The sequence below is a fragment of the Rhinolophus hipposideros genome (assembly GCF_964194185.1).
Source record: "Rhinolophus hipposideros genome assembly, chromosome: 8".
NCBI classification, from domain to species: Eukaryota; Metazoa; Chordata; class Mammalia; order Chiroptera; family Rhinolophidae; genus Rhinolophus; species Rhinolophus hipposideros.
Window position 1 is genome coordinate 59,114,044 of NC_138054.1, and position 23,984 is coordinate 59,138,027.

Here is a 23,984-nt window from a genome sequence, read left to right on the forward strand (position 1 = left end):
TGTATTCAAAACCCTTAAGTACTATCATTAATAACTTTATTAAAAAATAAACATGAACTATTTCAACTTGCCCATAAGAAAGAATTTCATTTTATGAAAGATCTAAAATCAAGGTAGTATGTTTTAGTAAAAAGAGTATTAGACTTGGAGTTTGAACCTGGGTTAATGTAAAAGGCATTGGACTGGAAGTTAGAACCTGGTTTCAGTTCTTTCTCTGATGCCTTAAATGCTCTTGAGTAAGTCACTTAACTTCACTGGGCCTTCATATCTATGTTTAGGGTTGCACTAAATGATCTTTAAGGTTTCTGTCTACTTAATTCTATGAATCTTAAATCTGATTACCAAAGAGCATGAGGTTATAAAATGGCAGGGATTTAATTTATCTTTAAGATCATTTTTGTTTAAAATACAAATTGATACTTTTTTTTTCTTCTGAATTTCAGATTTGGGATTTAGCTGACACAGATGGCAAAGGTGTCCTGAACAAACAAGTAAGATTCAGAGATTCATATGAAAAATTTTTTGAGTGATTCAGAATAAAAAATAGCCAGCAGTTTTTTGTATTTTTAAACTAAGAATTGCTTTTTTAAATTTTATTTACCAACATTAAAGGTTTGCAAGGGCAAGTGTCATAACAATGAAAATATTTCTAAGCAGTAGACACTAAAGTTACTCATTCTCAAACGATAGTGTTAATTTGGTGACATTGTTCTCCTAGAGTGTCTTAGTCTGTTCAGGCTGCCATAACAAAATACCATTATTAGACCGGGTGGCTTCTAAACAGAAATGTATAGCTCATAGTTCTAGAGACTAGAAGTCTGAGATGAGGGTGCCAACATGGTCAGGTAATTGCAGACTTCTTGTATCTGCACATAGTGGAAGGTGATAGGGAGCTCTCTGGAGCCTCTTTATAAGACATGCATCCCATTCATGAGGACTCCACCCTGATGGCTTAAGTGTCTCCCAAAGGCTCTGCCTCCTAATACCATCATCTTTGGGGGTTAGGATTTCTACATAAGAATTTTGGGGGACATATCATGCAATAGCATGGAATTTTTTTTTTCAGTCTTTCAGAGAGATTTTGCTCTTCGTATCTTATCAATTAAATTTCTTACATGTACAGGGTTTATAAATAAACGTGGATTTTATTAGTTAAGTGTTAAGATGGTGTTGCCTTGTACATTTGAAAGGAAATTCTTGGCTAATCAAACCTGAGTATTCTGCTCTAGGTCTTACCAGTGACATATACACTAAAAATGGGTTACAGGCCAGATGCAAACCTGAGACCAGACACATGTGAAAATGGTTGCGTGTGTTGGATGCCATTAGTGTACATTGAAGTCCTGCTTGTTGGGGATGGATTTCCGAGTTCTATAGGATTGAGTTCAGAGCTTGCTGCATGCTGATACATTGGTTGAGCACTGCTACTCAAAGCTGATTCCCACCCTTTGGGATAGCTGAAGCAGGATCAAACTCAGAAAAGGGATGGGGAAAAAATTGATAAAGAGGTTCAGAACACCCAGTCTCTTAATTAAGATTCCAGGGCTAGATTGTAGTTCTCATTGGCGTGCCTGGGCAGAAGGGCCATTTTGGTGCAGTGGAGACATAGGAGTGCTAAATTCCTTTGGGCACCCAGGATGCTCTACACTCAGTCAGCAAATATTTGTTGCATACCTGTTTTGAGCTAGGCTCTGGAAATACAGAGGTGAACATGACAGATGTGGTTCCTATCATCATGAGTTTACCATTTAATCAATTATTCCCTGATATTCCTGGACTTTGAATCTTGAGTTCAAGTTGTCTTTTGTTACATGTAGGTGGCTGGATTTATGCGTCTGTAGTTAAACTTTGATGTTTGCATTGGAGAAATAGATTTTTAATTAACATATGAAAGAAAGAAAAAAGAAACCAATACTTATTGAGTCTCTATGTACCAAAAATACAGTAGGTGCTTGCCTCCTATTGTATGGTTTTTATTTTGTTCCTCATGATACATTGCAAGGTAGGTAGACCCCTCCTTTATGAAAGAGTTTTATTTAACTTGCCTATGGCCTCACAACTTTTAAGTAGTAGAACTAGAATTTATTGAAGGACTGTTTCACTTCAGAGCTCATGTATACTGTGGGAATGGACCTAATTGAGGAGTTGAATCTCATATAGAATGAGAAGAGACAGAGGGTTAATGTTGGAATACTTAGAATATATTCTACTATGCCAGCATTTGAAGGTTGGAGGAGGCATTGACTCTAGTAGCAGAAAATTAAGGTGAGAGGAGAACTAAGAGGGCTTTATGAAGCCATGTTGGTGGAGGGGAGGAGAGCTTCAGGGGAGGATCAGACTTTTCAGCCTGACAAAAGAACCAATAGGATGAGGTTTTTGTTTTTTTTTTTAAAGTCTATTGTATTTGGTAGGTGGGATGTTATATGTGGTAATAGAGTCAGTAGTTTGTCTAGCTAATGATGGGAGTTGAAGTCAGAATGCATAGGAACTTGTGGAGTGAATCAAAAGAGAAGGAGAGATCTTGAAATAACATTTTTTCAAGAAATTTATGAGTGAAGGCAAGATATTGTATAAAGCAGACAACGTGCAAGTTTCTAAGAATAGGTTATGAATTGGGTAAGAGGCGTGTAGGTGAGAATAGGAGGTTTGAGAAAAGTAGTGAAGGATTGATTCTGTCAGCAACTATACTAGAGAGTATTGACAACTTGCAAGTTTTAACTGGAATAAGGCTTTTGTCGTCTATTCCCAGACCTCTGACTTTAATTCACAGCAGTGGAAAACCAGTTGCTTTAGCAACTTTGCATTTATTTATTAAATTTTGGACTGTGAATTCAAATGCCAAAAATCCAAGGACCTTTGGGAGAGATTTATAAGTATTTTGAAGTCAAGTAGTTTTATAATTATTTTAGATGCTGTTTAGTTATTCTCTATAGCTTTTCTGGAATTGCAATGATTGAGTCACTTGAATGATTGATCTGGTTTCAAAACTTACAATATTACATCCAGAGATGACTTTTGGTAACATTTAGGTATTATTTTCTCCTAGGACTTCTTTTAGATTTTTTTTCTCACTTAAATAATAAAAAGCATTTCTTAATATTAAATATTCTCTAAAGCATGTTTATTAATTTTGTTCAATTTCCACCATCTGTATGTATCACAATTTATTTAAATATCTTTCCATTTATATTAACGCTTTTTTGCTATTTATAATGTTAGGAATATCTTTGTACATAGATCTCTTCTCAGTTTTGAAGCATTTTTCAAGCAAATGTGCTGTTACATTTGTTGCTACATGAAAACCTTGGAGAAATTATGAAGTGTTTTGTAATTTCAGATTGTAAGTATGTGTGTAGATGGATGGGTGGATAGATGGATGGATGGATGGATGGATGGATAGGTACATGGATGGATAGGGAGATAGATAATGCTCTTATTCATATTCTTCTTTCTCAGGAATTCTTTGTTGCTTTGCGTCTTGTGGCATGTGCCCAGAATGGATTGGAGGTTGCACTGAGTAGCTTGAACTTGGCTGTTCCTCCACCAAGATTTGTAAGAAATGCTTTAAAATTTAAATTTTATTTAATTAAAAATAAATGATAACACATGATTTAAAAATTAAAATTACTGTATTAAAGAAAATTCTCCTGTCACACAACTACCTTATTTTCTTTCTTAATGGCTACTACTGTTTAACTAGTTTCTTCTGTGTCCTTCCAGACTTATTATATGTGTACTTAAAGAAACATAAATACCCATTTCCTCATTTTATATTAACTGTAGCATACTCTACACATGATTCTGTACCTTATTATTATTTTTTTTGATTCTGTACCTTATGTTAATAACTTAATATGTTTTGGAGATCTTTATGTATCATTACATAAAAGCTTCCTCATTCTTTATAGCTGTATACTATTTCACTGCTTCTATTTACCATAATTTATTTAATTTCCTATTGATAGGCTTTTAACTTGTTTCTAATCTTTTATTTAAAAAAAATCCTTCAATGAATAATAACCTTGAATATATATCATTTTCAATGTGCAGAAAAGTATTTGTATGTGTAGATTCTCAGAAGTGGAATTACTGTTTCAAAAGTTTGTGCATTTGTAATTTTCACATATAATAGCAACATGTCTTCCAGAGTGGTCGTACTAGTTCACACTCCCACCAGCAATTGGTTGAGTGCATTTTTGCTAACATACCATTGTCAAACTTTGGGTCCTTGTCAGTTTTGATAGGTGACAAATGGAATGTAAGTGTAGTTTTATTTATCCTTTTGGTTTTATGGAATGAGGTTGAACAGTTTTTCTCATGCTTATGATCCATTTACATTTCCTTTATGTAAAATTTCTGTTTATGGCCTTTGCTTACTTTTCTTGGGTTTTGGTCTTTTTCTTATTGAATTCTAGAGGCTCTTTATATATTTAGAAAACAGCTCTTTGTCTATATGCATTGCAAATATTTTTTTCCCATTTTGTCATTTGACTTTTGACTTGGTGGTTCTTTTTTCATAAAGAAGTTTTTTTATGTAAATGAATTATTGGGACTAAAAATTTTTCCTGGCCCTTTTTCACATTTATGTTAGTCCTGATATAAGATATGAGTATGGATTCTGATTTATGTTTTTTCAAGATGGCTACTTTAAATTCAATATTTTAAAAGTATTTGGTCTGAATATTATGAATTTAATTTCAGTTTGGAGGATTTTCTGCACTTCTAAGTTTAGGTATGGAATCATGGAGTCAGAAGGTTAATATGGGGATTTGTTGCCTAACTATATTATTATAAAATTTTTTCAAATTCTTCTGTCTCTACAAGTAGATAAACAGGATTACTTAGGCGTGCTATTGATAGATTTAGGAACTTGTAACTTAGAACTCTTAAGTTCAGTTCTTGTCCCAGTCTGCTTTTCTTAATAGTGTTAGGAAAAGTCATCAGTTAACAGGGCCATAAATATTTTTGTTACATTCAGGTATCTTTATCTCAGTTGTAATAGGTTTCTTCTAGAATACTTATATGTTTTAGTGCTTCACAATCATTTGTGCAGCTAACTCAGCAAACTCAATTTTTGTTTCAGTTGTACTTAGATGAAGGTCTAATAGAATTAATGTAAAATAGTGTCCTATGTTCACTGGGATCCAGCATTTTGTATGAATGTATTTAAATCCGAAGACCACTTTTCCTTCATTGTTTATTGATACGAGGATTTCAACCCTTGATGTCCTGTCCTATATTTTCCTTTTTAGCATGATACCAGTAATCCCTTGTTAGTCAGTGGAACCTCTGCAACTGAGCTTCCATGGGCAGTAAAAGTAAGTAAAATTTGTAACTATTTGCTCCTTACTTCTACTTTGCTTCCACATAATCCTCTCTCCCTACTTCCAAGATATATTGTAATCTTCATTAGACTTTCGTTTTTCACTGTTGGGGAAATACTGGGACTAGACATTTTTGGAGGGATCTTACAATTTGTCAGTCATTTTGTGACAATTAATATTGGCTTAATTTCATTTCGGTTATAGTGTAAACTGAAAATGGTAATGTCAGAATCCTGTATTAACTAAAGTATTTGATGAGTCAGCAGTTTACCCCACTTGTATTATTTCTTGAAAACTCTTTAAATAGACATTCTTTTTATGGCTCTAAAACAAAAATTCTTAATGAAATTTTTTTCTGAAATGGGTATTTTGCTTTCTAGTTATTTGGAGACATCACACTAGTTGTCGCTATCTTATCTGATTTTTAAAATTATAATGTAAAAATAGAATATAGCAAATCAAATGATCTTTAATAAATGTGTGGTTTTGTCAGAAAGCTAGTTTTGGTTGTATGTCTGTGCTTGTGTGCTCATAATTAATTTTAAAAAGTAGAGGGATTGGTCTTGACTGGACAAATTATGAACGATAATTTTTTTTATGTTATACAAGTAACTTTCCAGGATTTTAAAAAATTCTATTTTATTGATAAGAAAAAGAAATCTTGCTCTGGGAAAAATGGGAGAAACTTGATGTTTATTCCTATGGTAGTGATTTTCTTTTTAAAATTTGTTTGAGCTTGAAATGTTACTAACACCATGTTTAGAAAGTCATAGAATGTCACTAATTATCTGTGTCCTTATATAACAGTTACTCCCTTGCTATGGATCTGTTTAAGTGAGAGGGTTGGACTAGGTACTCTTCTCAAAGCCCTTCTATCACTGAAATCTTTTGATTCTAACCTAACAGTAGAAATGCAAAGATAGTGTTCCAGCTACAAAAGGAATGGAGGGGATACTGAACTCTTGAGTGGAGTAGCTTCAATTATTGTTTACTATGTTTTGATAAAAGTGAAAAATGTTTTTTTAAATGTGATTTTTAAAAAAATTCTTTGTTCTTTGAGGGCTTGATTTTTATAACTGCAGTTAAATCCTTTTCACTATTATTTTAACTTGTGATCTTTTTTATATTATAGTCTGAAGATAAGGTCAAATATGATGCAATTTTTGATAGTTTAAGTCCAGTAAATGGATTTCTGTCTGGTGATAAAGTGAAACCAGTGTTGCTCAACTCTAAGTTACCTGTGGACATCCTTGGAAGAGTAAGATACTATTAAATTCTAAGTGTGATTTTTATGTATTTTAATTTTTTATCTACCAGGAGCATTTACAGCTTGTTAAAAAAATGTACAGATCGTATTTTGAAGTTGTATTATTACAGATTTTTTTGGGTGCTCTGACTTTATATATATAAAATCGCTGCCAATTTATTTCTTTATTTGGTTATTCCCTCTAAAATATGAGTATTTGAATTTAGCTGTATCTATAAGCCCCTTAAATAGGTCCTATTTTTCTTTGTGCTATATCCTCTGATCTTCCAATTCCTTGACTTAATTTCCAGAGACCATCAGTATTTTACACCTGTCACCTCCTTTATGGCTGTATCATGGGGCCTTGTCATAAGGAATAGTTTCTTTGAAATCATAAATTCTGCTCTCTAAATAGAACTTCCTGTCTTTCTAGATCTCTTTCCTAGATACTTGCAAGATTAATTCTTTGACTTCATTAAGACCTTTAAGTATCAGACTCCTTAACTTTCCCCGTGTTTTGAATTTACTTTTTTCTTCATCCAACTTGGGTCTTGTGGTCTACACTATCATGTTGGTATCCTTAGCACCGTTTACCATGTTTTCTAACTTCTCTCCTGCCTGGTGATAATCCAACTAAAATGAAGTTAATTGCCTATCTTCTCTGTGGTTGCATATGCACTACTGAGAAAGTCTTACAAAGATTGTTATCAGAATTTCATGATCACCAATTTCAGGTGGGCTTTCCTTACTGCCATCTACTCTTGTGCTGTTTCCATGGTGATTTCTGCCTACTACTGTTCGTATTTCAAACTTTATCTACTCTCAATAAACCTCCAGCTCTTTCTTTAATCAGACTATGTAGTATAGTCAAATACTATGTAGCAGATCAAATGCTGGCTGCCCCACTTCTTAGCTTTGTGACCCTGGGCAAATAATTAGAAAACCATGTCTCAGTTTTCTAATCTTTAAAATTAGTGTGATTCCCAGTGTATTGGGTTGTGTTGTAGGGATAAACGTGACACCATGTGTAAAATACTTAACATAGTGCGTGATACATCTACTTGAAGGCTAGCTGCCCTGCGAATGTCAGCCACCCCCACACCACCAGCGGTAGTAGCGCTGAATCAGTGTTGTGGAGATTAGGTGCTCAAAAAATAGTAATTTAAAAGCCAATTTTCTAGTATTGTTTCCCACTAATCATTTCTCTACAGTGTGGTCAGTGTCAGATTTCTAAAATATAAAAATAATCCTTATTTTTTTTACGTAAAACTAACCCTCTTAGTAGCTTCCCATTGCATTTAGGGTAAAGTCCAAACTTGTGTCAAGGCATCGAATGGCCAGGCACTTGCTTATCTCCACTCCTGTCTCTCACCAGCACACTTTTGATTCCAGCCCCAAGTAAGATTTTGTCAGATGACTGAACTATCTTCTTTTTAAGGATTTAACATAGTAGTATAGCTGGTCTAAAGCTATGGAATTGACTCTAGATTTAGATCAAGTCTATCAGGGCCTTTTAGATTTTATTTTTTCTTGGTAAGCCCTGCGCATTAGCTGGTTAATGATTCAGAATACAGTATTCATTGCAGTATTTCTTTACAGTATTTCTGTATAGTATTTCTGCATCACTGCAGTATTTCAATACAGTATTTCTTTTAGTTGATTAGAGATTCTATAGTGTAGGGAAAACAATAAGGGACTTAATTGGAAGTCTTCACATTGAAAACTTGATTCTGTTGCTCAATAATTGTTGCATGATCCTAGATAAGTCCTGTAGGAGCCTCATGTGTAAAACAGGATTGATAAGTACCACATGGAGTTGTTGCATGAATTAATTGAGATGATGTTTGTAAAGAGCATTGTAGTTGTCTAAAGTATTGTCTAAAGAATTAATCTTTTTTAAAAAAAACTTTTATTTATTTAAGTGTGTTTTTCCAGGACCCATCAGCTCCAAGTCAAGTAGTTATTTCAGTGTAGTTGTGGAGGGCGCAGCTCACAGTGGTCCATGTGGGGATCGAACCGGCAACCTTGTTGTTAGGAGCAACACGCTCTAACCACCTGCGCTAACCGGCTGCCCCCGTATAACTATTTTCTTACTTGAGAGGAAGAAAATATTTTTTAAAAATTTGAAAAGTTTGTAAAGGAATTTCTATTTTAAAACATACTTGGTATTAAGAATTATTCTTTTTACAGTAATGTTAGCAGGGCGTATGATATAATAGTGATACACTAAAATGATCAGCATACTTGGAATTTCTCAGAGAAATAGATATTATAATGTTTAGGTGAAACTTTACCCCCATGTGTGTATTTGGTGTATACATGTAGCACATGAAATGAAAGAACATCAATCTTTCTGAAATCTTTTTAAGGTTTGGGAGTTGAGTGATATTGACCACGATGGAATGCTTGACAGAGATGAGTTTGCAGTTGTAAGTAGCCTAATGCTCTTAAAATCTTCAACATTGTAATGGTTTCTCAAGGAAAATTTACCCTTTTGGTCCATCCTTTGAGGAAAACTATATTCCCTCAAGATTGTTGGTATGAATATTTTTACTTAGAATTTGTAGCTAATCAATAAACATTTTTAAACAAATGGATAATAGGCAATGTACGTTTTTGCCATCTTCATTTTATTCAACTTTAAGGTACATATGAATATATGCTTTGGATAATACACTGTAAAGATGCTGAGTAGTATTGTCTTTTGTATCCCAGCTTGATCAGGCACCTCAGTCCCTGCTTCTGCTATGGAATAATTTTACTTCAAATATACCACTAAATTTTCACATTTATTTCATTAAAGGAGACTACAAATAACACTTTAGTTTCACCTCATTTATGTAGGCAGAGAGTTTTGACATCTTTTCTGAAGACATGTTATCCTTAGTAAATTGATAGTTAATTCCAAATAGAGTTGTATTCATCTCTTCCTTAAAGGTCGGATAAAATTCTGCTGTGAAATTATTAATGGTAAATCTCTAATCCCCCCTTTAATCTCTTATTTGGAAATTAGTCTATTCAAATTTTGTCTATTTTGCTAAGGGATTATACATTTTTTGACTTTCAAACTTATTGCCACAGATTTATTTGCATTATTCTTTTAATCTCTTTCTTGAGGAAAATTCTTGGTTTGGGTCAAATAGTTAAATGTGGTCCCAGGACAAAAAGCATCAGCATCACCTGGGAACTTAGAAATGCAGATATGTCGGCCCAACTCCAGACTTACGGATTCTAGAACTCTGGGGAAGCAGGGCCCAGAAATCTGTGCTTTATCAAGCTGTCCAGGTAATTCTGATGCCTGCTACAATTTGGGTACCAATTGTAAAAAGGTTAAAGGTTGGTTTTATTGTTTGTAGACGAGAGCATGGTATTTTAAAATTACATGTGTGCTCCTAATAAAGCTGATAATCTTGAAAAAACAGCTTTGTAGTCAGAAGATCGTGATTTGAACCTTACTCTATCACTCCTTAAAAACATATCAGACAAGTTAACTTGGCATCTCTTAGCCTCAGTTTCTTCATTTGTAAAATGATATTAGTAATCACAGAAATCATGGATCACTGTTATATTAGGTGTCTAATAAATATGGATTTGAAAGCCCCAAAAAACTTAGAATTAGAAGCAAACTTCTTTTTAGGGAGAATTGTCATTCTTATGGAAGAAAACAATTAAGAATATTCAAGCTTCCTCTCAGTTGTTGTTGGAGTCTTTGTGGAGGTTCCAAGTTGCTTTGAGTAATTTCATATGCTTGAAAATAGTCGTGGAAAATTTTCATCTCTTAAAAGTCTTGAAGGTACCTTGGATTCAGAATGCAAAGGATATCCTGGGACAGTCTATAGTTTTTTGTTTATCCTTCTAGAATTTCTTAATGTAAATATAAACAAATATAAATAATTATTACCCCCTTACCACAGCAGATAACACAGTATACACACTGTTCAACACTTTTTTCATGTTTAACAGTATATTTTGGATATCTTTTCATATAGAGAGCTCCGTGATTCTTTTTTTTTCCTTGGTCAGATTTATTGAGGACTGCATTATATACAATGAACTGCACTCAATTTAAATATATAATTTGATGACTTTTGACAATTTTGTATACCTGTGAAGGAACCATGACAGTTAAGATACAAATGTTTCTCTCTCTCTCTCTCTCTCTCTCTCTCTCTCTCTCTCTCTTTTTGGTTTTGTTTCATAGTATTTCCTTGTATGAGTGTACCATAATTTTTTAACCAGTCTTCTGTTCATGAGCACTTGGGTGCTAATATAAGCAATTCTGTAATTAATTACCTTTTTCATACAGTGATTCCTGTGTAGGCAGGTAAGTCTGAGGATAGATTTCCAGATGTGGCATAGCTGAGCCAAAGGGGAAATCAACAAATTTGGTAGATGTTGCCAATTTGCCTTTGATAGACTTAGTACCGGTTTGAGCTCCCTCTAGCAGAGTATGAAAGTACGTATTTGCTCCGTCTAGCTCACAAAATACATTATGAAACATTGGATTTTTGCCAATTAGGGGGGAAATGTATTTTAATATAGTTTTTACTTGCAGTTTTCTTGTGAGTGCAAGTGAGCATATTTTTGTATGTTAAAGGATAGGCCATTTGTAGTATTTATTTTTCCTATAAAATCTGTTTTTGCTCTTCTCCCATTTTCCTATTGGATTTTGTTTTTTCTTCTGTTAATTTCTAGGAACTCTAACCTTTATATATTAGGTTGATTAGCTCTTTTCTTTTCAAAATTTGTTTTTTCTCAAGGTTGTTTGCTTTTGACATTGCAAGAACTTTAGTTGAAGAGTGTGTTTTTGCTACTCAGTTTATTTTTCTAAAAGTTGTTTAACTTTGGTTTATTTCCTTTTCTTCGTCCTTCCTTCTCTCCCTCTTTTCCTCCTCTTTTCCTTTTTCCCTTCTTAAAAAGGGGATTTGAGACAGCTTGAAGATGCTTTATTGTTGAATAATAATCAGTTGAATGGGTGGATGTTGTTAAATGCTTTCAATATATATGACCCTGGCTCATCTATTTTGAAGGCCATGTTTTTGGTATACTGCGCATTGGAGAAAGAACCCGTGCCAATGTCCTTGCCTCCAGCCTTGGTGCCACCTTCCAAGAGGAAAACGGTCAGTATATCAGGCTCTGTGTGGTTGCTCCCCACTTTATCGCCAGCCAAGGAATCTTACCACTCCTTACCACCGGTAGGAATTTTACCTACCAAAGCATCATTAAGACAGGTATAGATTTTTCAGTGTTAAAGGACTGTTTTTTTTAACAAAGTGCATGGCATTTAACAGTTGATTGCTTGATGAAGACAGAAGAAGCAATCAAAGGGATTAAAGCTTTAGAGCTCCCTCTGGTTGAACCTGCATAAAGTGATTACCCAGAGAAAACAGAGAATCCTTCTCCTGCATTTGGATTTAGTTAGGTCATATGGACATTTCATTGGCTTTGCCTTGATCGTCCTTGAATTAAAGTTGAGGGTAGAAGATGCTCCATGCTAATCTGGCATGCTTGCCTGGCATAGTTAATAGGAGTTTTTTTTTTGTTTAATTTCTTGTTAACTCTTGATTCTTTGGGTTCAAATGATCCGATTTTGGGTTGTCCAAGGCCTTTTTTTCCTCCAGCCTGCTTCTTGTCTGGTCGAGTAAAGGAAAATAATGACAAGATACGCAAATCAACCATTTTGGCTACAATTAACAATGCTGGACAAAACTATAAAAATGGAGATTGAGAATTTCTGAATATTTTGTTTATATAGACTCCCAGTTACCCATATTAATGTGGTCATTCATAAATCAAGAGTTAATTGTGCTTGAATTTACTCATTACTTAAAAGGAAAGAGAGTTAATGGGCCTCTATTAATACTATAATCTCAACTGACCTATATTTTTTCTTCTGTAATTTTCTCTTTACTACAGCATTTTGATTGGGGTGTGATGGAAGTGATACCTTGTTGCTGTAGTTAGTAGTTAGTGGGGAATTGCTCAGAATTTATGACAGATAATGGTCATGGGTTGAAAGAGTGACACTTCAAAGTTTTGTTTTTTTTTTGGCAGAAAGTGTATCTGTGTGTGTGTGATATGTGTATGTGTGTATATATATAGAAATATATATAGAAAATGTATACATACATATATATAAAATTTCCTCCCCTCCCCCCCCCCGTAGTGGGTTGTATCGCCTGCAGAAAAAGCTAAATATGATGAAATCTTCCTGAAAACTGATAAAGATATGGATGGATTTGTGTCTGGATTGGAAGTCCGTGAAATATTCCTGAAGACAGGTTTATCTTCTAATTTACTAGCCCATATTTGGTAAGACTTTATTTATATTGATTTAAAAAACAGATGTGGTTTTGTATCAAATCTAGTTTTGTGCATTCTCATTTTAGGCATATGTAAATACAACAGGTTTTGTTTCATAATTCTTTATAGAGAAAATTTAAAACAGGATTTCTTCTGGATAACAGAGAACTTGAGAATGAATTACCTGAAGTTTTATGAGATTGACAGTGTAAGTTAATTGTTATTAGAATTTTAAAATGCAGCAGCTATTTATATCAGTTCATTAAACTTAAGTTTTAAAGTGAGAATCCAAAATCTGAAATTTAAATACTATTAAAAAAAAACAGTGTCTTCAAGGCATACTTGTATAATTCTGTAGGGTATATGTGTATCTTTACACCTTTGCGTAGGAATTACACACTTGGTCCTTTAAAAAGACACACCTTAGTGTTTCTAGTGAATTTCACATTAAATGAGATAACTTATATGAGAATGCTTTATAATGTGCCTGCCGCCAATCCACGTGTCTATACCAGGGGTTATCTTAAGGTTTTCAAGGGGCAGCAAAAATTAGAAGAGGAACCACGGAACTGCAAAGAGAAACTTAGAAAAGAACAAAGGAGGACAGCAGATCTGCTTTAAAAGGAACAAGAACCCAAGACTGGGAAAGATTATATGTATAACTAATAATAGCTACCACTCTTGAGTGCCTAAGCTAGGCACTGTGCTCAATAAATGGCAGCTGTCATGGGCGAGGTATTATGCACACCCTTTTTATGTACTTTGTCTTTAACTCTCACGGTAACCTTGCAAGATGGGTGTTATCTCCACTTTATAGATAAAGAAACTAAGGCTTGGAGAGTTTTAAAATTTGACTAAGATAATGAGAATAAATAGAAAAGCTGGAATTCAAGATTTCTTTGACACCATAACCTATAGTCTTTTCATCTGGCCATGTAGGCTTTCAACGAATCAAATAGATCAGGACTGCAAAAGCTAAGCTTAAAAAGAAAAAGCAAGTAGAATAAAACATTTGCTGTTTCTCTTCAAGTGATGTTGTAAAGCTTTCCAGATTTGCTGCCTTTTCTTCACACTTGATCTCCATTTGCAGCTGTTGTTTCTGGTTTGACTTGGTGATCCTTATATCCTCCTACTCCATGAATTGCAGGAAGCAAGCTGACATGGAAATTTTTGCATGTTTTAGAATCATTCTAATGCCAGTAATGAACCAAATTTGTTGAAACTAAGGCTTCATTTTCTTACATCTTTTAATGTTGAAAATGTTGGTAGTAGAGAGTGTTGGGATTCTTTCACCCACCACAACTCTTACTCAGTAGTGGTTCTGGAAATTGATAAGAAAGTACAAAACAAATTCAGATTAAAGGCTCCTGCTCAGTGTCAGGACGAACATTCTCATATTCTCTCTCTCTCTCTCTCTCTCTCTCTCTCTCTCTCTCTCTCTCTCTATCTCTCTCTCTCTCTCTGTCTCTCTCTCTCTCTTTCTCCCTCCCTCTCCCCCCCTCTCTTTTAACCATTTTAGCTGATCTCTTGCTTCTAATATTTCAGTGAGTTTTGTGTAAGCCACAAGTTGGTATGACTTTCTTTTTTAATTCAACTGATCATTCTTAAAAAGCTACATAATCATATTACTTTTCCCCTGGATTTTTAGAATGGTAATTGTGACATTTTATATACTGTTCATTTTGTTTATTTGTACAGGGCATTATGTGACACAAAGGACTGTGGGAAGCTTTCAAAGGATCAGTTTGCCTTGGCTTTTCACTTAATCAATCAGAAGTTAATAAAGGGCATTGACCCTCCTCATGTTCTTACTCCTGAGATGATCCCACCGTCAGACAGGGCCAGTTTACAAAAGGTAAGACCACTGAAAAGAAAACCTGAATACATTAACAGAAAGGAACAAGTGCTACATCAGATGGCAGGTCGATTTGGTCAGAAAGAATAGACAGGAAAATCTATCAGGCTAGGAGCAGAGCAGTATACTGTTTGTGGTTTAAGTTGTTGACTATAAATATGCTCCAATGCGGATCATTTACCCCATCATTCATTACACAGATGGCAACTATATTTTCCAATCTCAAAATTGGAAAAATATGGTGTTATTTTTCATCTCCTGGATTTTTGGATTAATTTTTATGAATATGGTATAAAATTTAAATGAAATCTACGAGAATTAAATTATTGTGTTTGATGATTCACTCTTACAGAAAATAATACAAATTTGAAAGCAATATCACGGAGATTATGATTGCTTGGTATCAATTTTAAATTAAAAAAAAAAAAGCAAGGAAAACATCATGTTGAGGAAAAGTCTGTGTGGTTTTTACCATATAAACGACTCTCTGTTCTTGAACATACGACCAAATTTCATACCTGTACAGCTAGAAATGGTTTTTGATACTTTTGGTTTCTGGCCAGCAGTGGGAATTTTCAAAACTACATTATTTAGCTATGTTGTGCCTTGATTTTTCTTTCCTCATACAGAAACCCTTCCTTCTATATAGTGCATTTACAATATCTTGGCCTTAATAGAGCTTTAGAAGGAGTTGCATACTCTTTGCTATTAAAAATACATACTCTGTATCTTTAAATCTCTTGTAACCTATAAAGTAACCATTGCTGTGGTGATTCTTTAGTTATATATAATAGGAGTTGTCAAATGTGTGGTATGAGGAAAGCGCTCTTTAAAATGCTAATGGAATATTTTGGTTTTGCATTAATTTTGTCATGTAGGTTCAAAAATCCCATTTTAACAAACCTAATAATAGTCACAACTGGATTTTTTTCTAAGTCAATTAAATGGAAATTTACAGCCACCAGGTTCAGAGTTACTTATAAGAGTTTTTATCATTTTTAAATAAAATAAGTATTTGATTATCTGCTTTGTGAGTTTTTTGGGGGAAGCATTTTGTGAATTTTTTGAGATTTCTTGTGATGTAGAATATGGGTTTCCTAAATTGTGGAGAAGGCGCTAAAAGTAATAAAGGAAAGATAAAGGTTACAAATCTATACGCATGCCCTCTGCTATAACTCTATCTCTTTAAAATATGGAACGCTGTCATGTTTCACCCTTTCTTTTATCTATGTAGACTGTTCTTTTTCCCCTTGGTACCTTCATTTTATGCCCACTTAATCTCTCACCAACACAAATTACAGATAAGACAAAGCTTTCTGAAGCAAATTGTTTGTTCATTGACATCTCTATGACATTAATAGACACTTGAAGTTGTATTTGCTCTACAGAGTTTTTAATGTAACAGATTTGTCTGAAGTCCATTCACTTGAGCACAGACATCTTTGTCTTTTTTTGTCGCATTATCAGTACTATTCATTAAAATGGGATTTTTATCATTGTTGTCTTAATCTAGTAACCAAAAATTTTAACCTTAAAAATTAAATTAGCCTTTGTTTTGTCTTTCAAGTAATCTTTTCTCTTTGTAATCTAATTCTTTTTTTTAGAACTGCATTTTTTTGCAGCTTTGACTAATCCTTTTTTGAATGTTGCTTTCCTTTCTGTGTTTTTTCTAGTTTGGACTGTTTTTTCCAATCTGCAGCCTCTGCTTTTCGCCTTTCTTGTACTGTCAGTTTCTTAACTCTACTTTCTCAAGGTTAGAGCTTTACTTTATGCCTTTTTAGCATTATAGTTTTTGATTTACAAAATACATTTTGAAATTAGAGGTTTTTTATGCAGCAAAGTTGATGCATAGAAAATACCTAAACAGAATGCTTTTGTCACATGTCTGTCCCTTGGTCCTTGTGGTGCATTTTAAATTGCCTTCCCTAGACTCTCTGATCCAATTAAAATCACCAAAGTGGAATTTTTGTGTAAGGCACAAAATAGGGTGAGAAAATATTTTGAAAGGAGGAGACATGCTACGTTTTCTTCAGATGCCCTTCTTATACTTGATGTAGTGTTAGCTGAACTTTTTCCATTGCATGTCATTTATTGCTTTAATATGGCAGTTTAATTTTTGTGTTAGCAATTGAGTGACATAAGCTGTACACCAACTATAGTAATCTTCCTTCTGGAGTCATCTATGGTATCACCTTATAACTTGTTTTAGATTAAACTTGTTTGTTTCACTCTTCTTATTTGGTGATACTTTTAATAGTGAATGCCTGTCAAATGTGAGTCACAGTTTTTGAGTTACAGTGACAGAAGAAGTGTGGAAGTCACAAATTTCTTGGTATGCTTGCACCTCTGGTAGCAAATTTCTCAGTGGCACTTAGGTGATATAAGTTACTCTTGGTGACAGAAGTGAGACCAAGTGCTAATTTTTCATTTTGTTCACTTGTCAAACTGTCCAGGCTTAATTAGCTCATCAGTCGAGTTTAGAGAGAGTTAAAATGCTACTGAATATTTGTCACATTCAGAAATCCACTTTAAGGAGCATTTGAGATCTTGCTTCCCTGCATTGTCATCAGTTTTGGCTCAAATAAATTCTTACAATAATTTTAAACAAAAAGAAATCCACTTTGAAAATTTCTAACAATTTAGGATGATAAGGGTCTGTGATGATACACCTGGATGATAAGGTGTATCATTGAAAGCACAGTAAAACAGAGGTCTATTTGATACAAATCTTTAATTAATGTAAAATCGAGAATGGTATTAATTGAGAATAGACGAGTTTTGGTATTGATCATCAGAAGAAAACAAAACAAAGAATGAAGACTAATAACACAATGGAGCATAAAGAAATATAGAAGGCATTCTTTGCCAAATTTTATTACTGTACCTATTTATTAAGTTGGCTTTTAGGGTAACGGTTTCATTTACATAAATGATTTGATATGCAAGTGCCAAAGAGCATAGTATGAAATAGCACTTGAATTGAGTCAGAAATCTCCTAATCAAACTACCTATTAGCTAGTACCTATTGCTACCTGTAAGCAAGTCATTAAATCTTTTTTTAGCTCTAAAATGGGGTTAGTAATATGTGCCCTTCCTCCAACCAAGTTTTCAGATTAGTTTTCAGAATTGACTAATGGATTTGAAAGTGCTTAGTAAGTTGTAAACCATCATAAATGTGAGGAGATGGGATAGTGTGAACTTTTAGGTTTCTTCTTCTGTTGTGTGAGTTGGTGACATACATTAAGTTCACAGCAACGTAACTGTTAATACTAAGTTTTATGTTCTGCTAATGGGGTCCTCAGTGTATCTTAGTTTTACATGTTCAGGCATCAGTTTTAGCATTTCCTAATGGTGATTGTTCTGTTGTTTATTAATCTGGTTGTAGCACTGGGTATGGTTCAACTGTTTGAAGGAGCAGTTAGTTATCTTTTTGCCCTGACTTCAGCCAGCTATATAAGGCATCAACAATGGTTCACAAAGGAAATCGAACCAAGGTGGAAGCAACTCATTGGGAGGCCATCCATCTTTTAAGAATATATACTGTTGAGGAAGTTAATTATAAGAAGAGCTTACATTTATAAAATACCATAAAGTTTATAGAGTGACTTCACATACATTTTTATTTCATTTCGTTTTTAAAGTGGATAGGGCAGAGATTATTTCTCTATTTTACAGTGAAGGTCATACAGCTAGCAAACTAGCAGAGCCCAAAATAAATCCAGCTAGATTTCTAACTGCAAGTACCATTCAGAGACCAGTTTCGACGCCTTCATTATTGAAAGAGAACCATATGTAGAACATGTCATATATGAAGATAGTTTCATATATGGTGATATTACTATTTACTATGGAACATGCCTGAGCAGTTGGTTTTACCTTAAATACAGTAGACATCAAAAGTATTTAACAAAAGTAAATATTTGTTGAATTGAATAAAATCAACCACCACTATAATTCTAAGATTCAGTAAAAATTTGTATACTTACTCTGTGCCAGTTGATACAAATATAAATAAATCACCATCCATCTTCACAAGAAATTTATACTTCAGTGAAGTAATTAGTTTATAAATCTGATATCTCCCTTTCTACCAGGTTCTGGACAGGCTAGGATCAAGTGAGAAAGACATTGGGATCGGAAGTGGTGGTACATATTATAGAATAGCTCTTAGAGAATTTAAGGGATAATGTCTTAGTATATAACTGTGTGTGTGTGTGTTTAAAGTTGTACTAGATACAGTTTTTTTAATTGAATTAGAAGTGTTAATAATACCATAAAATATGTAATACTCTATCCATGTAGTTCTTTTAAACATTTTTAATGCTTTTCCATGTATGTATAATTGTGAACTTTTTGTTTTTAGAACATCGTAGGATCAAGTCCTGTTGCAGATTTCTCTGCTATTAAGGAGCTAGATACCCTTAACAATGAAATAGTTGACCTGCAGAGGTACGTAAAGTAAAATTATAGCTGACTATATAAATTCACACGTATTTATTCTCTCTCTCTCTCTCTGTGTGTGTCTCTCTCTCTCTTTGTGTGTCTCTGTCTCTGTCTCTTTCTCTCTCCCCCTTCTTGTGTCTTGGTAAGTGCTACTTTGGTTAAATTCCCTGGTTTTTCAATTGGAAATGAGTGTACCTTATTTCATCAAATCTAAGGCAACCTTTAATTGCAGGGTGCACTATTTTCTTATGTACCACTGAAAAAAACAAAAATCACTGCCAAATAAACAATGGCTTGTCATCAACTATAAGATACTATTTGATTTCAGACATTTCAGAAAAATGTATATCTTGGAATTAATGAAATGTAGTTTTCCTCTAACTTCAGATATTTGAATGATGTATTAGGAAAACATTGTCATTTAAGAGCATATTCTGTTGAAGAAGTTAATTATAAGAATAGCTTACATTTTATGGAGGGACAATTAAATGCAGAGACGGTGCCAAGAGCTTTTATAACTGTTGTCTCATTTGATCCTCACACAAACGTTGTAGTCACATTTTATAAATGTGTGGTACATTTATACACGATTTGACATTTGTAAAAATATTTTCCCTAGGCTTTTATTTAGGCGATATCTACAGTAGGCATACTTCCATCATCTGTGAACTCCAGTAATGTCATAATGAGACTCATCTACCCGTGCTAAAATTATGGTTGTTAAAATTCTCTCTTGTAAAATGGTTGTGTTAGGTTACTATCATCAAATCTTCAAGATATTTCATTATAAACCTCAAATTTTGTTATTGTGAGTAACAATTTTTTCTGTGCAGTAGTACTACTCTTTAGCCTTTAAATCTTATTAATATATCAGGATTTGATGTGTATAACTATAAAACAGGAAAAAGGAATTTAAACAGAATTTGTGGCTTTTATTGTACTGTTATCTGAGAAAAATGGACACATGTCCCAATGAAGATGTTTAATTTTAGTCCAGGGACCAAACCTGCAAAAAAACACATACATAATACGGAATTGTAATGAGTATATAATGAATATGGTGTTTTAAAGATTTGTATTTTCCCCCTCAATCATGGGGGAAATAAAAATTTGGAAAATACAGGAAAGCATAATGAAGAAAGGAGTGAGTATGTTTCTTAGAATAATATTTTGTTTTGAGCATTGAAAATCAATGGAGCTATAACCTCTATAGTTAGGTAAAGAATGTTCTCTATTATAGATCACAAAGTGAGACACTGTTTTCATCTTTAGTTCACTAAATTGTTTCTGGTTTAAAATATAGGACATTGAGAGCTTGAAGCTGGATGCCTTTTTGTCATGTTTTTCTTTAAATTTTTTATATGATTCCTTCAACTTTTGCCGTAATGGGGATTTAATTATGTCAATCAGATTAAAATATTATGATATTTTTAACTTAAAGGAGGAAAAGTAATGATTGTAATATAATCTTGTCAAATACCTAGGCTCAAGACCTGTTATTTTTCACTGCCTACTAGTGTTTTCATCTTAATCTTCCCCTGGCTACTATACTTGTGTCTTTTATTTCCCTTTCTCAGTGACATCACCATTCATCTAGTCACTCAAGCTACAAACCTGAGATTTTTCTTCCTCCTATCCCATCTTTATTCTATCTTTGAAATGTTTCTTGAAATAACTCCTGCCTTCCCATCTCCTTTGCATAATCAACTCCTCCTCATCCTTTAAATCTCACCTTAGACATCATTTCCTCCAGCAGCAGAAGACTTCTCAGACTACTTTACCTCCCAACCCCATACCTGTCAAATCTTATGTTAGAGCATATCTTAGATAGTTTTAATATTTATACTTGTATCATTTACCATTCTTTATTATAATTGTCTATTTTGTTTGGAAATCTTACTAGACTGTACTTTTCAAGCAGAGGGACTGTTTGATTGTTCACACTTATATCTCTAAGTGCTTAGCTTATATAATAGATAAAAAATAATTGGCTCAGTATTGTTGAAATCTGTCCTTTTTGTTCTACTGTTTCTGTCTTACTTTTAGCCTTTATCTCTTATCTGGATCACTGCTATAACTTCCTAATTGACATTCTGCTCTGAGTCTTTCAACCATTCTACTTCCAACTGATGTATAAAATACAACTCACATCCCTTAATGACTCCCCATTCCCAGCTGGATCCGGTTCACTTTTCTGAGCATGGTGTAAAGGCTCTTTTTTTGTGGTGTTCCCTCGGCATCTTGACCATCCTTCTGTGTTAGCCATCTCCCACAGTGAAGAAGAATCATCTCCCAATAGGACACTAACATTTCTTGAGAGCAGACACTGTATGACACTCAAGTGTTTCCTCTTGTACTCTCAGTGTTCTGCATAGTGCTCTAATCTACTATTTCAGTTTCATCCTTCTTCTCCAGCTGTATGGTGTGTGGGCTTATGATCTATCACCTTAACATGCTACTACTTTTTTACTCCACTCTGCCTCTGATTCGACTGTTCCCCTTTGCCTGAGCACACTTTCACCTTGTAAACTTTCACACATTTCAAGGTTCAGCTTAAATACCATGTCCTTTGTCAGACCTCTGAAACCTTGATTGCTAGTTGCTCTTTCCTTTCTATTTTATAATACTACTCACCACATTTTATTGTCTTTTTAAAAATTCGAACTCCTTCAATGCAGGAGCTATGTCTTATTCTTTTGGGTAGGTCTAAAAATTAACGCATACATTGCTTGAAACCATAGTACCTCAATATAGGTTAGTGGTTGAATGAATGAATCAAAGCATGTTATAAATATTAGAATATTTCCCAGACTTAATTCCTGCAAAGTTTGTGGCACACGGGAAGTCATACATTAAATGATGAAGTAAGGCAAAAGAGCTTCTGAAGAATAGCTTATTTTGAAGACTATAAATGAGACTTTCATAGACAAAGGGATTTTTAATCCTCACAGGGATATTAGGTTAGTAGGTTGATATTTTATATTTTGGCCACCTGTTTTTTGAGTCAGGGATCTCCTTTGAGAATTTGAGGAAGACCAGTAGACTCTGCCCCCAGAAAAAAAGAACACATGTATCCATGTACACCATTTTGCGTTTATTTCAGGAAGTCCCAGACCCTTCAAAACTATCCATGGAGCCATTTTTAAGAACCCTTGCTCTAAAAGTAAAGTGGCTCCAATAGAGAAGTTCTTGACAGTAAGAAGGCAAAATGTACTGAGAACTTGCTTCAGTCACGTAGATAGTGTGGTGGTAGTGAATTATGCTGAGGCAGGAGTTAATATTTGTCTTCAACCAACTTCTACTTCCTTCCTGTCTCTGTCCTTTTAGCAAGAACATCAGGAAATAAAAGCTACATCCTGTCAGGCCAGTTTGTTATCCTGGTCGTGGACCAATAAATAGGATAGATAATTACAGTAATAATTATTAGGCACTGTGCTATGTATGCTTTATATAAATTCTCTTACTCAATTCTTGCAACATTGCTGAAAGGTGAATAGTTTTATCTTGATTTCTCAGGTGAGGAATAGACAGATCTTCTTTCCTAAGAAATCTTCCCTGATAATCCACGTCAGCTCAGACAGCATTCAGTTTCCTTCTCTCTGAACACTTATAATACAGAATTATATTTATTTCCCCAATAGACTGTGAGCTCTGGTGGTAGTGCAGAATGTTTTTTATATCCAGTAAGGCAAGACAGTACAGTCTTTCAGAGCATGGGCTTTCTAACCAGATTGCCTGGTTTGACTGCTGACACAATTTAGACAAGTTACTTATTTAATTATCTGTGCTTCAGTTTCCACATCTGTAAAATAGAAATATGAGTAATACCATGTAAAATGCATAGTACAGTTCTTGGAACATCGTAAATTCTCAATACATGTTAGTAATCAGTATCGTCATATCATCATCATCATCATCCCGAACACCCAGCTCAGCACTGAGAGCATAGTATTTACTCATTAGGTGCTCAGCAAACATTGGAGTAGCTGAATGAACACTCTCCTTAGTTAAAGAGAGATTGGAGCTATGTATCCAGGTAGCCAGAATCTGTGTGCCTAAATGTGTAGATCTGTACCTCAATCATATTTGAGAGCTGATTTAAAAAAAAAAAAAACATTTAAGGCAGTATTAACATATAGTTTGAATTTCTTTTTAATTTATGTTTTTGGCTTAGCCCAGTTCAAGTACCATTAGAAACTATTAGCATTGCTTATATTATTGAATCTGGAGCTCTTTTGTTTATATAATCCAGGCCTAATTTGTTTATGGCCTTGTAAAGTTCTGTGGTACTGATACTAGAAAGTCTCAAACTTGATTACCTCAAGAATGGCATTAGTGATTGACTTATTGAAGCTCTAGGGTTGTAGCATGCATTTGTTTGGTAATAAGGAGGCAATTTAATTCATTTTCACATAAAGTGGATGGCTGAACATTTCAAACCTCTGGATATCGTTGTATCTTCATATGGCTTCAAGTTACTGTCTAGAAACATCTTTTTATTTCAACCTGAAGGACTCCTTTTATCATTTCTTGTAGCACATATATAATGGTAATGAAGTCCCTAGCTTTTGTTTATCTGGGAATATCTTGATTCCTTCCTCATTTTTGAAGAACAGTTTTGCCAGCCAGAGTATTTTCTGATGAGTGTTTTGTCCTTTCAGCACTTTAAATTTGTCATCCCACTGTCTTCTGGCCTTCAAGGTTTTTCTGCTGAGAAATCCAGTGTTAATCTTATTGAGGATCCTTTGTATGTGACAAGTATCTTTGTTCTTACTGCTTTGAAGATTCTGTCTTTGTCTTTCTCAACAGTTTG

General features: G+C 34.1%; 1 protein-coding gene across 7 annotated transcripts in view; it reads left to right on the plus strand.

Moving 5' to 3' along the window:
• The window catches only part of EPS15 (epidermal growth factor receptor pathway substrate 15), a 103,928-nt gene that overhangs the window by 26,024 nt on the left and 53,920 nt on the right, over window positions 1–23,984 (plus strand). For 4 of the 7 annotated variants that reach the window (XM_081057043.1, XM_081057045.1, XM_081057049.1 and 1 more), the window contains 9 exons: window positions 444–491; window positions 3,457–3,552; window positions 5,253–5,318; window positions 6,457–6,582; window positions 8,940–8,999; window positions 11,601–11,690; window positions 12,737–12,882; window positions 14,572–14,728; window positions 19,092–19,177. In XM_081057043.1, coding sequence (XP_080913169.1) covers window positions 444–491; window positions 3,457–3,552; window positions 5,253–5,318; window positions 6,457–6,582; window positions 8,940–8,999; window positions 11,601–11,690; window positions 12,737–12,882; window positions 14,572–14,728; window positions 19,092–19,177 — 875 coding nt within the window. Of the gene's footprint in view, window positions 1–443; window positions 492–3,456; window positions 3,553–5,252; window positions 5,319–6,456; window positions 6,583–8,939; window positions 9,000–11,600; window positions 11,802–12,736; window positions 12,883–14,571; window positions 14,729–19,091; window positions 19,178–23,984 lie in introns of all 7 variants that reach the window. The other 3 variants (XM_081057046.1, XM_081057047.1, XM_081057044.1) reach the window with 1 other exon arrangement.